Source organism: Gymnogyps californianus, chromosome 2 (assembly GCF_018139145.2).
Source record: "Gymnogyps californianus isolate 813 chromosome 2, ASM1813914v2, whole genome shotgun sequence".
NCBI classification, from domain to species: domain Eukaryota; kingdom Metazoa; phylum Chordata; class Aves; order Accipitriformes; family Cathartidae; genus Gymnogyps; species Gymnogyps californianus.
The window spans coordinates 77,805,565-77,823,865 of NC_059472.1; the positions used below are offsets into that span (position 1 = coordinate 77,805,565).

Here is an 18,301-nt window from a genome sequence, read left to right on the forward strand (position 1 = left end):
CAATATACTAGCAAATACAAAATGATCTAGAATCTGGCTATGAATGCAGAACTGCTTCTTGCTGGTTATATATGACATCACACAGCAGCTTGGCAGTTGTAATGCTGGTCAGAATTACCTGATACATGCGATGTGCAAATTGCTGGACTGATTGCGGACTAGTGAGGAGCCAAATATCACCATGTGCTAACAGCAAGTGTAGACTGCACGTCAGACTCATTAATAGAGAGAACTGAATTTCTCAAGACAACAGACATCATGAAACAACTGGATTTGAGCCTGATGCTGTTATCATTGATCTACCAAGCCAAACAGGGAACACTGAATCAGAGGGGAGAAATCTCAGGCATGCAATTACATAGGGCCTTAGTGAAAATCAAAAGCTTCATTGACACAAACTTCAGGACAGTTTGATTAAAAGTACAGTTCAATTAATTTTCTGTTAGTGTCCTTGAACATGTTGCACAAAGCTCAATAAAAGCTTAAAAAAAAAAAAAGGCACATGGGAAAGCTTCTAACCAGACAGCTAAGCAAGAAAAACAAGCAAAGCTTTGTGTTATGAAAGATAAATGGTGGGCACGAAAGGCAGAGGAGTTTTTCTAAGTTGTGGATCCAGAAAATACCATGTGGGCTTGGAAGCAGCATCTGGCCTTAAAGACACTGCACCATTTCTGAAGTGAAGGTGGACTAATAATGATGGAATTGATGGAAAAGAAATCTGAGATGGTGGGCCAAAACTTTTCAGTTGTTGTCCTAAATGATGAAGTCCTAGATGAAGCTGTACAGCTACTTGGCCAGGAGTAGGGCACGGCACCTCCTAATAAAATGGAGATTTTTCCAGCTGTCTAGCAGATGGCACACAGTGCAGTCAGCTGTAAGCAAATTCACTAAAATATAAAACCATGGGATAAGAGTCACAAGTAGCCAGAAGACTTTTGCAGCTTTTTGGCTTTGTAGAGAACTATTTCTTGAGGTGTTAGAGAATTGTAATGCTGTCCACTTTTACGAAGGGAAGGGTGATGATATGTCTTCTGAAAATCATTCTAATTCTCTCAAGTTCTGGAAAAGGCTTTACAGGAAAAATGGGCAATTTTTGCTATAGATTCTTTCGGTCAGTTAGTCTGGTTAAAGGAAGATGTTGTCCTGTTTTGATAGAGAGGTCAGTAAGTTAGTAATCCTTGAGCCCTGTAACTTTTTTTTTTAACACTCAACATTTTTTAAAATAGATGTATGAAATCATACATAGTTTTAATGTCTGAAGAACATTACTCACTTGTTTCTATATTTACATTTAGAAAGTGTTTCACTGATCTCAGCAAAAAGTGATTTTATTAGGAATTTAATACAGTAAATGGTTCGAGTTAATTCAAAGCGTGTGGTATTTCAGATCCCAGCAGGAGTCCTCTGTATACAGACTGCTGTCAAATTCCAGCAGAATGAAAAGAATAAAGGAAAAAGTACCAAAAGAATGAGGGACCATGGTAAAAGATTTTATGCTAAAACTGGTATTTTAAATGCTTGTTTGTTCTTTTTTATAGAGTACTTCACCAAGTTGTATGGTTTTATATAAAACAGTGAAGTGCTCTACAGCACTGTTTAAAATTAAAACGAGGGCATGGCATTATCTGGAAAAGGAAACAAGAAGATGTAGAATGAGAGAAGGTTGTGGACTTCGGAAAGATGAGTGAAAGTGATTCTTCAGATTTTAGTGGTGATAAGATTATCACACACTTTTGAAGAATTTATGGGGGTTGGAAAAGTTTCTAACAGTAGACTTTTTAATTTCTTCAGTAATTAAAAGACAGCAAGATAGAAAACACTCAGGAAGACAGAGCTGTCAGGCAAGATCCATGTATTGCAGGCTTAGCCATTATGTTGGAAAGTGTCATGCTGATATTTTAATTCCATTACCTCTGGTGTATTTTAATTTCTGAGACTAGGAACAAAAAAAGAAGGAAAGTGTTTTGGGTTTTTTTTTCCCCCACGTCCTTGGGAAATGGTTAGGGAAACAACAGTTAGCCTTCAGGGTTTGTCTTTGCATCCAACATCATCTTTTAACTGCCAAACACACTGATGATTGCAAATATTGATCAGGAAGCTACAAGTTTTAAATGTCCTGCTCTCCAAGTTACAAATTCATAAACATTTAGTTCCTCTGAAGTAACAGGAAAATATTGTTAAAAGTAGTTTCCAAAATAAACCCGTGCTTCACACGGCCTGCTTTTGTTGACCTGACATTAACATGTATTTTACAGGCAGGATTGTGAAAAATCCCCCTGTACACATTAAGGCTTTCTGGAAAGGATTCAAATTATAATAACAATTGTTTCCTCATATATTTTTTAATTGCCTAATGTGTATACTATTCTGTCTTTAAATTTCAGTTTTACTTCAGAATTCACACGGTATACGGTGCGATGCAAGGAGCTTGTGACATCGGAAGCAGGTTGTTTTGTAGTCAGCTGTCCTGGTTTCGGCTGGGACAGAGTTAACTCTCTTCTTAGTAGCTGGTACAGTGCTGTGTTTTGGATTTAGTGTGAGAATGATGTTGATAACACTCTGATGTTTTAGTTGTTGCTAAGTAGCGCTTATCTTAAGCCAAGGACTTTTCAGTTTCCCATGCTCTGCCAGCAAGCAGGTGTGCAAGAAGCTGGGAGGGAGCAGAGCCGGGGCAGCTGACCTGAACTAGCCAAAGGGGTATTCCATACCATGGAACGTCATGCCCAGTATATGAACAGGGGGGAGTTGGCCGTGAGGTGCGGATCGACTGCTTGGCATCGGTCAGTGGGTGGTGAGCAATTGCATTGTGCATCACTGTTTCCCCCCCCCCTTCCTTTTTTTGTTATATTCCTTTTCATTACTATTATTATTATTATATTTCATTATTACTATTGTTAGTATTATATTTTACTTCAGTTATTAAACCGTTCTTATCTCAACCCATGAGTTTTACTTTTTTTTCCTTTCCTTCTCCTCACCCCACTGGGAGTGGGGAGGGGGAAGCGGCTGCGTGGTGCTTAGTTGCTGGCTGGGGTTAAACCATGACATCAGCTCAGAGAGGTGACGTCCCACAGTGAGGTTGCATTCAGTTACCTGTGATGAGGAGCTGATACATTGTGGTCTATTTTTTTTCCTGCATATGTTTATACCAAAACAAAATGCAAAATTGTGCAATAGCCAACCAAAGAAGGTGAGAAAGCAGAAATAAAATTTTAGATTTAATGATCAAAATAGCTCAGCTAAGTGTTGAGTTCAGTGTACGCTTAAAAAAAGGAAATTGACTGATGAGCTGTTAATTTGGAACAGACATTTTGATGGAGTGATCTAATGATAGAATACATATAGAAATATGTAGCTATGTGACCATATATGTATGCTCTAAACTGAAATCTAAATATTGTTGATTTGTTATGAAGCAAGATTGTCCTAAAAAGCACAATACTTTTATTTTTTTTACTGAAATGGAGAAGCATGCTGTTGAAGTGCATGTGGATATTCTCGCTAGTGTATCTGTAGCATGATCGTTATCACTGAAATACCAATTTGCCGTCATTTAAATCTGTGGTTTTCCTGAGTCTTGGCTTCCTCCAGGAGCTTGTGGGATCCTTCGGTGCTGTGACCTTGACTGCATGACAGATGGTGCAAGGAACCTAATGTTGTTGTGTCACTGGTGAAGGGACTAACTCCACTGACCTTGTAACAAGAGTTTTGCAATCCCACCTGGAGGTGCAGAAGTCAAAGGTCCAAGTTAAATGCTTTTGCTGTTATCTGGGCTGACATTGGTTGTGACATTACTAAATCAATTCACTGAAACAAATTTCAGAGATGGGAATGATCAAAAATCACAAAATTCAGAGACATATATCAGTAGCTCTTACTACTGCTAACTACTACTAGTTAGGTTTTATATTTTTCTCTTACTCTGCGAGATTACACGCATGTTACTTCATACAGCTCTGTACTCATGCGGACACTGACCTCTATGCCTAACTTTAAGCCCATAAATTTGTTTTCAGTATGACTACCCGAGTGCTTGAAAGCCTTAATGTGTGTATTTAATATTTGGAAGATTAGTGTTTGCGTTTCAAAGTTAGCACCATCACTTACAGTTTCTCGACTCTTCTTTTGCTTATATCCTGATCATCAGTGCTGCGGTAATAATTGCTTAAATGTATGACTTGGTAAATTTAAAAGGGAAGAACGAATAAGAAGAGTTGAAAGATGAGCTGCCTTTTGTCGGGCAGGGTGGGGTACGTGAAAGATAATCTGCAGCTTGCACGATCAGATGTGGACTTTCATCACCGTGTTCCCCTTGGTTTCAACCTGCCAGGGCGGTGGCCGTTCCCGGGCTAGAGGCCATACGGCGGCGTCAGCGCAGAGTAGAGCCTCGGCTAACGCGCTCTGCAGAGAGGCGATCGGCGCCTCTCCTCTCCTGCTGAAACGCGGAGGTTACCGGTTGAGGTTGGGTAGCGGGTTTGTGTGTACCAGTGGCTCCTGGCGCGGGGGCTGCCCGGTGCTGGGGTGGCTGCAGGCATGGTGGCGCTGGGTTCGCAGCAAGGGGGGAGCGGGCAGATCTGCCCGACGCGGCAGGTGGGTGCTGCAACGTGCAGTACACGTGGAGTCAGGGCCGCAAGGAAAACAAAGAAGTCTGAAGAGGGAGGGGGAAAGAACCTTACAGCAAGTGTCTCTATAGATGTCTGGTTGTAAAACTTAACTAGATCTGGAAAAAAAAAAACCCACACCAAAAATATGCTGACAGCATTTGTAAATTTTTGTAAATTCACAAATTTACTTGTAAATTTTTAGTTTTGCTCTAACTGTGGTGAGTCTTATACACGTAAGAAAGGAAAAAAAAGTCACATCAAAAAGCTTTTAAGTAAAATGTTAAGTATTTAAGTTGAAAACCCATCAATAAACAAGATTTATCAGGGCACTAAGGAAGCAAATACAAAACAAGGGAAAAAGAAATGTTATGTCTTTGTGCTTGGATATCGTACAAATCATCAAATAGATACTTTCAGATTGTTCCCAAGATTTCACCAGCATGAACAATGAATACAAGGCTTTTCTGCACGAAGTGTGTGGTTAGTGGAGGATTTTATACTGTTGCAACAGTAGTATTTGGGGCCTGCTTTTGCAATTCTTGTTGCTACAAATGAGGCAGTTAGAATTCGTAACAGCTGGGGGAATGAGTAAAGATCCTATGATCAGACTTTGATACAGTGCTGCTGTACTTCAACCAGAGATACTTTTGGACACATACAGGAATATAAAATCAGATATTTATTCTTTTTGAATGCATCCATTACTAGGTGATTTAAAGATATTAGCGCAGTAACTTCTATGTAAGTTCTGTAAATAAATTTAAATATTGTTTATTCTGAATCTCACTTCAAGTTATATTCTAGTCCTTGCTCTGGGTGTTGTTTGCCCATTTTGAAGTAAGCAGTTGCTAGGAGAAAATGTATATATGTAATCTAGAGCCCATCCTTCCAGATAAATACTTTAAACAGAAGCAAAATGTATAGTACCTGGCAAATATCACTGTCAAAAAGGCTTTTATAGAGTTACAGACACATAGATTTGGGAAACATTTTGACAGCTGCAGTCTTCAATAGGGATGCTTGAATTTCACCTGCAAACCACACGAATCGCAGAAATCTTTTGAATTCTGGAGCAGAAAGGCCATTCTGCTTCTGCAGATTGGGTTTGCCTTTTAATTTGCTCATTCCTACGGGCCTGGTGCATTACTTTAGTGTGATTTACAGTTTTCTCAATTTGCTTCAACTAATATATTTCTCAAGTTAGTGAAAGAAGTACCATGCAGTAGTGTGGTTAATAGTTGTTTATGAAGGTAATACTCCACATAACAGCTTCTTACAGTGAAAGAAATCCTATTTTGATTCAACTCACTTTTGATATTCAGTCATGTCTTTCTGGGATCTCCGTGTGCAATCAGTTTAGAGTATGTTATTGCTGTCTGACCTTTAAGTACATTCGTTTTTAACTTCCTTTTCGTTTTCCTCTGTTTCCAGGAAATTGAAGACCACGTGGCATTTTTAATAACTGTTCCAACGGCCCTAGCAATTTTTTTCGCTATATTTATCCTTGTCTGCGTAGAACCTGTATTTAAGAAGCTGCTTCGTGTATTTTCTCTGGTGGTCTGGGTATGTCTTGTTGCCATGGGATATCTCTTTATGTGTTTCGGAGGAATCATCTGTCCCTGGGACCAGGTAAGACTGTCATTATTATTAATTTTACTTCCATTGGGCACATTTCCGAGAACCATTCTATGCAAAAGCATTCACATTTATTTTTGTGGGACATCTCATAAAATGTTTTTGTGACTAAGTGTTTGCATGCTGAGACTCCCCGCATCTATTTTATAAATACCAAAGAGATGTGCATACTTAAGATATGGAAGTATTTGAAGGATTTTGCTTTTATATTTTTAAGCTCCTTTGCATAATGAACATTTGATTCCAGTCACAAACTTATTTGTGTAGTGAATATTTGATTCTAGTGACCAATTAACATGGCAGAAGTGCTAGTTTTGTTCAAGACCACTGATGCTATCTTCTTCAGCTTAAAATGTTCGAGTTCTCAGTGTAGGCTTTCTGTGGTCTTCAAGATGTTCTCTAGCAACGCATGACAAAAAAGGACTGGGAGTTTCCTTACATTTCTAGGGAAATGAATGAGTAGAGAAGCAGTGAAGTACCCTTCACATTTTTTAGATTTTGTAATGAAGACAAAGCAAAAATATAATTGCATCTTAATAGCAGCACTTTGGCAATATCAATAAATGATGTGCAATATCCAGTGCTGCACCTGATCGATTCTTCTGTGTTCTGCCACATCCTTTTCCTTTTCCCAAGCCTCTCTACATGGGAATGCTCCTGATATAATAATTGTAAAACTCCTCAAAGGATGGAAAAAAGCTTTTAAATATATAAATATGTCTTCTGATGATTTCATGCTGATTCCATGAGTTTGGTATAACATTTAAATGGTAGTACTGTATCCAGGGTGCCTTCTAGGTCTTTAAAATAGACTTGAAACAAATTCTCTGACTTGTTATTCAGATCTTGCAAAGACTTATGCAAATACTGAACTTTAAGTATGCAAGTAGTTCCTTTAAAATCTTTAATTCAAATGATGTAAATTACTGGTGTATGTTGGTAATATTAGTTTTGGAGCCCTTACCTTTGTGGGTGACTTTTATATTTTCATTTTCTTGGAAGGTTCAGGGATTAATTATCTGTGAAACTGCCTTCCTGGGGTTTTTTTTTGTTGTTTTTGGTTTTTTTTTTTTTAAGTATTTGAAACTACCGAACCAGGCCACACTTGCATGTAATAAAAAGCAAATCAGAACGTGTAATATTTTTCTCTAGATACAGATTTCACCATGGGAGTTCCTGTATCTTTGTGATATCAATGGTCTTACTTTTTTGATTTATTTATTTTCATTGCCAGTTGTGGGATGTCATGCTAGAATATTTCAGGCTTTCAAGCTTAGATGCAAATATTTAATTAGCCATATTGTTCATTGCGAATTCTACTGAGGTTAATTTTGTTATTTGGAAGATACGATAATGATTTTCAAAAGCATGTGGCATGAAAGAGATCTAAGAGGGATGCCGATGTCTCGGTCCCGGGGTTGTATTTATTTAGCCTGTGAGGATGGTTTGTCCTGCCTTGCTTTCCTCTTAGGAAAAATGTAGGCATTCCCACAGCATCGGAGGGCCGTGGCGGGCCGTGTGAGGCCGGAAGGGCTGCAGAGCTCCGGGGAAAGGCATTGTCTGCCTGCAGGTTGCCAGGACACAAGTCTTCTGATGTTTCAGTCCGCTCCTTGCTTTGCGTGCAAGTGTTGCTTGGAGAAGAGGATATTTGGGAGGGAGCTGCATTGATTGCTCTGCCAGCAGCAGCCGGCTCCGGGCAGCTGCCTCGCCTAGCGCTGCGCAGGCTCCAGCCCAGAGCGGGCAGGGCTTTTCCAGAAAGCCTGGACCCGGCTGCAGATATGTGGCTTAACTCCACCATGCAGGCGTCTTCAGCATCTGGTGGGAGAGGGCCGGTGCCAGGGTGGCCCCTGGCCACTGCTAGGAGTCGGAGGTTGTGTGGCTTCCTGCAGTGGGACCCTTCGCTTCCCCAAAACCATTTTTTTTTCCCTTTGAATAGCAGCGCTGTTTTGTTGATCGCTTTTGTGGGTATACTTTCACGTAGTGTAAGTTAAGAGTAAACTACAGAAGTATGGGAATCTTTCTGGGAATTTGACACCTTACACAATAGACTAATTGCAGGTGGATGTTTTTGAACATTTGTTTGTAAAAAAGCCGTGAACAGTAAAATACTGCCGTGTATTCCTGTGATGCTGGTGTTTTGATTGCTCTGCATCAAGAATACGTAGGTCAATCATCGGTGTTCTCTCCTATAATTATACGTGAAAGCAAATCTGAAAAATCCTTCCTCAGTGATCACTGACAGTTTCTTTGTTGAAGTTTTACATTTTGTGAATTTTAAAACCATTTTGCTTGGCTTATTAGGGCATTTTTGTTGTTCCTTTATGCTTTTTACGAAAGAAAAGAAACATGATGTAAAATTTAAATTAGTTCTGTTTCAAATATGTCTTTGTCAACATAGCTAAGTAGAAAATTATGAAAATACAAAAAAGAGCCCGTTGATGCACACTTATTTACTAAACAAGTGCTTTATTTTAATTTTCTTCAAATTGCAGCCTAACTTTTGGTCTGGTCCAGCAGAGTTTAACAATACTCTTTTCCTCACATCTTTCATGTCTTCTGAATCCTAAGCTTGTTAAGAGTATGGCATTTCTTAATTGTACTAGTAACTACTGAAAGATAAATTTTCTGCATACCATAGTTTATAGAAAGAACATGTTATTCTTTCATTTGTGCACAAGCCTTCTCCCTTTAAAAGACAAACCTGCATCCTTTAAATTTTGGTTTAATGATTTTAATGTTCCTTTTACCTGTTTGCAACTGCTAAATGCAGTTTTTCTCTGTTGTCTGAAGGAACCTTAAGTGTGAACTTTTGCAGCTTTTGTTTACAATAAAAATACCACTTCAGAGAGACTATTTTGGTTATGAACTCAATATATATTTAATGCAGAGCAGTTCCTCCTGAGCCTGCAGGCACATAGCTGAAATAACTTTCACGAACAGTACAGGGCTGGAAATGAAGTGGCTGGTCAGGTCCATTGTTTTTTTTGTTAGAAACCTGTGGGCTGATGTGAAATAAGTGCAAATCATAATTGGTTTCAGCTATCTTTTTGCTGTCCCTGCAGACTGCTTTTATCTGTCTGCATTTCCTTGTCTCTTGTTCGGCTGCAGCTACAGTTTTGGAGAGAAAGCTGTTATCAGGTAGGTATCTGGCCGCTGTTTGAAGGGGGAAGGCAACGCAGCTGTAGACGGTTACTCCATCCTTTGGGCTGGTCTGCAAGCCCCATGCTGGCTCCGTAATCTCCTGCTGAGCCTGATCCAAAGGCTGTAATTGTCACTGGGTTGCGTGGGCATAATCACAAACCCATCTACGAGAGGAGCCAGGATATTTGCACTATCAAGTGTACCTACTAACTTACCTCTTAAGTTAGTCCAAGCTCCTTTACTCCTCTATATGGACAATGAAGAGAAGCAAGTACATTGAGAGGGAGATGGAGGGTGCCTTAGTGAGGCAGTGGGTGGCTTTACATGAAAAAAATTAGGACAGTGATGGCAAATGTCTTTGGTATCTGACAAACTTTTTTAAAGAAGTGTGGCGACCCTCTCTCGGTGTCAGCCCAAGTTTCTGTTAGTGCCAAACTTGGCAGTGGAGCCCCTGGTTTTCCCTGGTGGCCCAGGGAACTTGGATGCTTTGATAGGACCTACACGTGCCACACTGTGTTGCAGCCCAGGAGGGAGGCTGAGCTGTCTGGTAGGAGTTGCGGAGCACCTGGCCAGGGTTGGTAGGAAAGAAGTAGAGCAAAGGAAGTCACGCAGAGGCTCAGAGAGAGCAATTGCCTGCTGGCAGTTCTTTCCAGATCTAAGGTGTGAACAATAATTTGTGGAGATGGTTTCAGTGAGGAAAGACCCGAGGGCGATGCTTAGAAAGGTCTGTGTGGAAATCAGTGGATGGTGTGTTTGGTAGAGGGCCAGTAATGCAAGGCAGGCAAGCTGAGGAAGTGGTGCTGGTGCAAAAAGGTGATGTATTGATTTTGTCGTGTTAGGACTTTTCCCTACTATAGAAAGGAGGACCTTTCTGTACAAAATGTAAATCCAGTACCTATCTGTAGAGTTACATGCCAGGGAATGAATTTAAATTAGTTTCCTCTTGTTTCACTGACAGTGTAGTTATTGTACAACAGTCGCCTTTCCATGTCATCCTCTGACATGTCTAATACTTCCTCAGCCTTTTATACAGGGTGTATGTAAATATGTCATAGCACATTGATATCAATGGGTAAAAAGAGCTCTTAAAGCATACAGTGGATGATATAAAAAAAGAGAGTAATTATACAGCATTATACTAGTCTAATGAATTCTGTCATTGCTGGATTTTGGTATTCAGTTCTTCTTAATTACAAATACGGTTGCACAGCCCAGGCACCAGATGTGTTCCTCCTTGTCTATATTCAGTTACAGCACAGAAATCACTTCAAGCAGGATTTGACACTTCTGGTTTCCGAAAAAAATTATCCTCAGAGTGATGTGTTTAGAATATATGTTTGGCTATTTTAGCCTAAATGCTACTTTTTGAGATGAATCTAAAGCACTTTTTTTGTTTTTTTTTTAATGTGTTGGTATGGAATGGTTCAATTCGGGCCTTGGAGGAGCCCTGGTTTACGAAGTGCGGGCAAGATTTTCTGTATTAGTATTTATAATTCTCATTTTTTTGATACTCTCTTGGCACCTGAGGATATTAGCCTATTGTGTGCTGAGGGATGAGGGCCTGCACAGAGTTTCTGCGGTTGTGGTAATTAGCTCCTGTATTAGGCAGCGGCATGAGCTGATGGGTCAACAGAAGGGGAAGAATTTTCTTTGTACAGAATTACATCGGGTCCGATTTCTGCACCTTGCTTGGGACCTGCCTTACCTAAAGTCAGCCCTGCCGTAAATTATTAATAACGTGTTGTGTGGTTAAGCAGTGCAAAAAAAAGGAGTTAGACGTTTGAGAAGGAGAGCAGAGCAGGGCGGGTGTCAGTGAAGTCCCTGCAGCACAGGAAAGCGAGGATGAGTTGCTGTCAGCCGTGCTGCTGGCTCAGGATCTGGAGTGTGGGGGAGACTTGACATTTTCTCGAGTTCAAGATTAATCAGACTATCAGGAATGAGTATCCCGAGCAAGGAACTAAATCTTGTAGGAGCATGGTTCAGTACCTTGTAGGTGAATAGTCACCTGAAAAAGGACGTAAGGAAAACCAGGAGGCTTGTATGAAAGCAGAAGATACTGCCCAGCAGATGATACTGTGCTTTAGGAGTAGGTGTGATAGAAAAGGAAGAAACCCACAATCCACAAGTATAAGCCATATTTGCAATTATATTCGAGGAAGGAGAAGAACAGATGATTTTTATCTTAATATTAATTTTTTTATAGACATATGAAGTCACAGGCTTAATAGCAAGACATTTAAATGTGTTTATCAAGTCTGGTATGGCTATATCTGTATAGAAGACAGGAAAAAGCTGAGCTATTAGAGACCTGCCAGTCATAAAAATCAGTAATATAGTAGATTAATAGAGTAAAACAGTGTGTGGAGCCTTGGAACACCCTGTTAGCATAACTAATGTGCCATTGTTAACCTTCAGTATGTCATGGCAATGCATTGTGATAGCTGTTCATGGAAATAGAACCGATTTCTTTTTTAAAGGGAAAGCAGTTTTGTAAAAAAAAAATAAATAAATCCGGTTTAATGCCAAATGGAAGACTAGAAGCATTGCTAGAGGAGATGAGCATTATTAAAGTAGCTGTACATATAGGCGAGGGGAGATGGCAGCTAGTGTGACTTCAGAGAGCATCAGGCAGGAGAAAGATTGCTGGCTGAATTTCTCAGGGAGCTCTCTGGGGAATGTTTGCCTTTATTAGTGCTTTTTACTAGTGGTAGGGTGGTGGAATGTCACCGCTATAATGAAATTTGTTGATGACCCAGTTAAAAGATTCCTAATACAGCAAAAGATCAGAATCTTTTGGGGAAGAAAAGCATGACCTTGAGGACTGCAGTAATAGCAACTAGATGAAATTTAATAATAGGAAATGTGAGGCGCCTGCGTTTGGGAACTAGCAGCAGAAATTTCAGCTATAGGCTGAGAGTTCATCAGTAGAAAATGAGCAGGGACAAGCAGAATGAAGAGAAGCATTAGTTGGTCACTGGGTCATTAGGATATGCGTCAAGAAAAGACTCAGTTATGACGGCAAAGTATCCAGCTAAGGATGAAACCTCACCTGGATGACTATGTACATTTCTGGTCACCTGCATTCAAAAAGATAAACTGAAACTGGAACAAATGCAGAGAGCACCAACCGAGATCATCAGGAGAAAGGAAAATTTTGTGAGAGGAGATGAGAAGAGCTTGACTTGGGTATAGATCAGCAGGAGAGAAGAACGCTGAGAGTGGTGTGACTGCCATCTACAGATAATCCGTGGCTGCAAACATCAGATTTGAGGAGAAGCTACAGAAGATAAAGGATTATTGACACATACACACCCCAAAAAAACCCAGCCAGCTGTTAATAAAATTTAAACTGGAAATTGGAATAAATCCCTTAGCCATTAGGGCACTGGGTTTGTGGAGTGGCTAATATCCTCAGGATAATAAGGATTAAAATAATGAATTGGTTTTACAGTGGAATGCTGTCCTTAGCTGAGAGTCATTCAGTGTCTTTGATAGCAGGGACATGGACTTCAGTGATCCAGGAGCATCCTTTTAGTTCTTTATTCCTATGCACTACTTACATCTGGGGACTAATGAACTAGTTTAAATGACAGTTTACTTTGACCTGTGCCTGAAGTTAATCTAAAAACTGAAGGGATGAATTTTCTGAGTTATGAAAGTTCATGGCTTTTTGCTATTTAAATGTCTTTTATCCTTCCAATGTTCTTCTGGAGCAGTAGTCTCAAAAATTATAACATCAGGGGATAATAATCTTGCTATATTTCTGATCTCTTCAGGCATTCATTATAAGGCTTATGAGAGAAGTTTAATGTAAAATAAGGTAGAAGAGACAGGATGTGTCCTGCACCTTTATCAGAAGAACCTTATGAAACCCTTGTTTTCCTGCTAGTTTATTTTTCTTTACTCCATTTCCTGTAGTGATTTTTCCATCTTGGAGCGTACAATTAAGTAGAAAGGCTGAGCTGACTGTAGATTTCGTCAAGATTATTGCATAGTTTGTGTGCAGTGTGATATTTGCTGTGCAAGTCATGTGAATGAATTTTGCTAAGGGAAGCATTAAGGTAACTCCATCGAAGTACAATAAAAATGTGAGTCTCAGATAAATATGCAAAACCGAATGTGGCAAGATTTTTCTCTCTGATGGGAAATAACACTTATCAATAAGAATATTAATGTTTCTGAGAGTACTGAAACTAAGCAATGCTAATTTCAAATATCATCATATTGTTCGGATGTTGCTGAAGTCAAGAGACCAGATGACAAATGGAAATTAGTAATTTAAGCCATTCATAAGGCTTCTTATGTGCTTAGTAATTGATTTGACATTAGGAAATAAACATTTAATAATTTCAGAGTACATATGAGTTAACAAGTACTTGTATGATGGAGCTACCAGAGAACCATTAAAGAAGCTATCCAGAATTTCTTGTTAGCAAGTATAATTTAGGGTAGCTATGCAAGCCTTTACCTTTCATTGGAATTGGTTTGCACTCAGAGATGTGACAGTTTACCTGACTTCCAGGAGGGAATGTTTCGGCATGACACTGCATGGGTCTCTTGGTTTGAGTTCTTTGACTTTGCTTACCTGCCTGCCATGGAAAAGCTTGTACCTTTACATGGCAATTGGATATGATATTGTATGTTTTTATTTTTGTGAATTAGGTAATGAAGGGGTGTATCATCATAGATACTGACCTTTGGTCATTTTCACCATTTGTCTCAAATCTGTTTCTGTTTGCAGGTTTCTAGTGCTGTAATAATTCAGCTAGTGAGCTGTTACACAAAGCAAAAATAAAATAGATGGTGAAAATGTTTCCTACAAGCTGCATAAGAAGACCTCAGTTTACTTGTTTGAGGGTGTTCCCTGTTTCTGCAGCTTTTATGAAGTTTTAGGCACAACTGTGGTGCTAAATAAATGAATCTTAGTATCTGGATTGTCAGAGGATCACCTCTCTTTTAGTCTAGGAAGCAGGTAAGAGAATTTCCCCCATGTGCTTGCAGTTTGTAATATGCTGGCTGTGGAATACCTTTCAGTTTTACTTGCCAGTATACAAATCTACAGTGCTATGCTGATATTAGGAAACATTTCTTACCTTAAATTAACTAATATTTGAAAGAAAGCGATATGGTGTGCTGGTTACAAATTTGTTGACAAGCAAGGTGCTAAGTTTACAGAGTTTTACAAAAGTAAGAGATAAAGAGGTAGAAATACATTTGGTGTAGTAAGGCTCACTCAATATGAGTTGAAGATGTATGTTTAAGTTTTATATATTCATATGAAAAAATATAATTTGTAAAATCCGTATGAATAAATTTTTATAGATATCTTAAATGCACAACTATAATCATGTCATAGAATTGTGTTATTGTATTTCAAATGTGTTTAAGTTCAGATTTTTAAGACTAATGTATAATTAAAATGTAAGTTATGAATAATTATACATTATAAATTGTAACTTTATTGAGAACTATAAAACAGATGTACTTTCAAGAGATTATTCATGTTCATTTAGTGATTTTTTTTGTTTTGTTTTATTTTACTATGTGACAAAATAATTTTTTGTATACAAAGCACTATATGTTGCTTGTTTATTGGGACGTAGCTTTTATGTTTATATTGGCTTAATTCAGCAATAGGCTGTCTAGAAAAACAGGAAGGAGAAAAATAATGGACCAAGATAATAGTCAATTCTCAGAAAACATTTCAGTGTTGCTGAGGGACAATCCCAGAAGTATTTATCTTTCATGATTTTGCTACCTCTTTAGGTAATATATGAGACTGATTTACACGTTGATAGGAGAAGGGCTGAGAACAGGAAAGGCAAAAGGACTTTGGCAGGTTTCAAAAGGAGCGATCTTTCAAAAGGGAACCAGTAACTACTTGGGAGATCCAAACTGGGGAGAAGGACGCAACATCTCCCAGCTTCACTATTGTGGAGAAGCTAAGCCTCCTGGGTCACTATCACAGGAACTTAGATAACAGTTAGGACTGCGTTTGTCTTTTAAAAGCTTTGTTTCTTCTGCAAAAATAAAAAGTGCTTGAGTGCTAAGAAGAAGCATTGATCAGACCGTCTTCGTCTGACCACAGTAGTTGTTACTGCTCATCCTCACACAAGGAAGAGGCACAGTTGCCCCAGTTCATCTGAACTTTCAGGGCGAGGACAGCGAACATTAAGCAGTGTAAGTGAAAGCCCAGGCTAGGCTTCACTGATTTGGAGGATTTGAGGCAGGGATATGTTTAAAAAAAAAAACCAAACCAGCATACCCCCCCCAAAAAAAACCCAAACTGAAATACTAGAAGTTTCATTCAGAGCAACCAAAAAACCAAGAGGATTGCACACAGCCTGGTATCTGTGACAGTGGGAGAAAAACCTTTTCAGTCTATCAGGGAAAAAATCCACCCTCTGTCCCTCCACATACATGCATTCACAAGGCTTCAAAAAAATAAATCATGTTTTCATGCAATGCAGCATGCGCTGTTGTGCCAGTTAGGAAAAAGGTACATTTCTGTTACTACTACAAAGCTTCATATTGATTTTATAGCTTAAAATAAACTTACTGTAAAATAACACATTTATCAGTAGTGTCAATTTTGTGCAGTATCTTAAGTTCTTGGATTATATTGTTGTTGCAGATTTAGTTTGAACAGTTTAGAACTTGACTACATATTAATCATGTTGGATTCTAGATTGCGTTTTTCTTATTTGCTGCTTGTACATACCATTTTAGCTAAGTTATATAAGTACATAAATTCTGTATCTTACTTTTCAGGGCATTATCTTTGCTTAAATTGGCAAACCTGAATCTCTTCTTAAATGTTCTGATTTCTGTAACACTTGACTGATTTGCAAATATCTTTGTTTTGCAAGAATCACATTCAAGATGGTAGGTGGAGTGATGACTTAGTAACTACAATCTCTCTGTCTCATGTCTTCATGTGGCATTGCAAAATAATTTGCATTTTGTAATCTGCACAGTCTCTTTCCACATTAGTGCTTTCTAGATTTCTTCCTTGTAATATTCCAATTGGAGATGTTTTCTGTAATTTATCAGTTTGCACGTTTGTAGTTTGACTGTCCTTTGACTATTTTCTGCTTGTTTTGGTTATTTCACAATTCCTTTGTATTCCTTTTTCAGCTCTTCCTTTCATACATTTCCTCCTAAGTTTGCATCACCTTCTCATATTTACCATGACAGTTGTCTCCTCTCCCACTTATTAATAAAGACAGCCTTTCTTCAATTTAATACATTGTTATTTTTCATCACCCTGTATTTTTTGTCTTGCAGCCAGCTGTAGTCTTGATAACAATATTTTTTGCCTCATTCAGTATGGATGAGTTTATGTAAATAACAGTTTTTACATGTCATTAGTGACAGTGATAGTGTTGCAAGTTCAAACACCTGAGGGCTCAGAGTTCTGTCATATTCCCCTTGACCACATTTGCAGTTCTGCACCCCCAAAAAAAGAAAAGAAAAAAGCTGTGTGGCAAGGTTTTTTTCTCATTGTTGGTAGTATAAGCAAGCAAAAGATTATGGCTTTATCTGCCAGATGCTGTAATGTTTTTGTTTTGTTTTGTTAATTTGGGATAGAATTGATCCTAAGTAAATACGATTGTACTTCTTATGTGACAGCATTGTATACATTTTTCTTTATTATGCTGTTGTTAGTCTTGATCATGAATTTTTTTTTCAAAATAAGTTACAGTGATGAAGGAAATGGATTAAACAGTCTCTCATATAAAGAAGGTGAACATCTAAATAAATCATATCAAACATACATGTGCCTGAAAACTTCTACTTTCCATAAAGAGCTAAAAAAAAAAGATCTTATCGCAGTTAAATGAGGTAGAGATTTGAGTAAGTCTTTTTTTCTCATGTCATGCTCTGATTACCCATTATGACTGCATATGTTATCTAATGACAGTTCCTGTCAGTGTGTACATATTACTTACACACATACATAAACAAGTATAATACGGTGTTTTAAATGACTTTCACATAGATGAGATTACAGTTTTACTTAGATACACATGGATGCTTTTTATTTTCTTCTTGCAATAACCTGAATTTACTCCGCATTTAGAAACTTATTTAAGAATATCAGATATGGTTTTGGGTCTTTGTCAGGTCCAATGTAGATAAACTGCTAGGTCTACTGGATGACCCAGGGTATTGACAAGGGAAGGAAAGTACGTCATCTGCATGACATTAATTTGTACATTAAATTCCGTTAAAAGGTCAGGTTGGTGCACAAGAAAAATTGAGAAGGATCATGTTTCTTTGGTCAGATGAAGACTGGAAAGTGAAATCCTGATTGATAACAAAGTCCCAAATGCAGAAAAGTGCAATAAATGCACATTATCATGTGTGAATCATATTTATTTCTATACTACTACATGATTTGCTCTAGATGAGCACAAGAGTTTCATACTCATTGGTGATGTAGGCAGATGGTTACAGGATATATTTCTCCAGAGGGTCTAGCAAAAGAATCAGTACTTTAATACCTCTTAATTCCTTTTCTTCTCACCTCTCCTTGTTTACTTTTAATCACATTTCAGTAAGTACTACTTTTCAGTAAGTACCATGTGAACATTCTGCAAATGGCATTTCACAGTATTTCAGGGACATGTAGTGGCCACTGAGGTTCGCTGGAAATGGAAAATCTTTCTGGATCCATAGAATTTGCATCGTTTCTGTGACTTATTTAGCTAGCCGTAGCGATCACAGATTAGTGATCTCACATAACGCAGAAATGCAGAACAAAAAAACTTTGCCTCTTGTGTTTTTGTAGGGTTTGTATTCTCCTTTATTTACCATGCTGAGCAACGACATATGGTAGGGATTTGTAAATAAAATGGGATTTATTTAATAAAATGTCAGGTTTCAGTTTTCAGTACTTTTGCAATTATGTTGCAATT

General features: G+C 38.4%; 1 protein-coding gene across 1 annotated transcript in view; it reads left to right on the forward strand.

Moving 5' to 3' along the window:
* Positions 1-18,301, forward strand: part of ADCY2 (adenylate cyclase 2) — a 232,773-nt gene that overhangs the window by 14,725 nt on the left and 199,747 nt on the right. Inside the window, exon 2 of the mRNA XM_050891204.1 lies at positions 6,036-6,233. Coding sequence (XP_050747161.1) covers positions 6,036-6,233 — 198 coding nt within the window. The remainder of the gene's footprint in view (positions 1-6,035; positions 6,234-18,301) is intronic.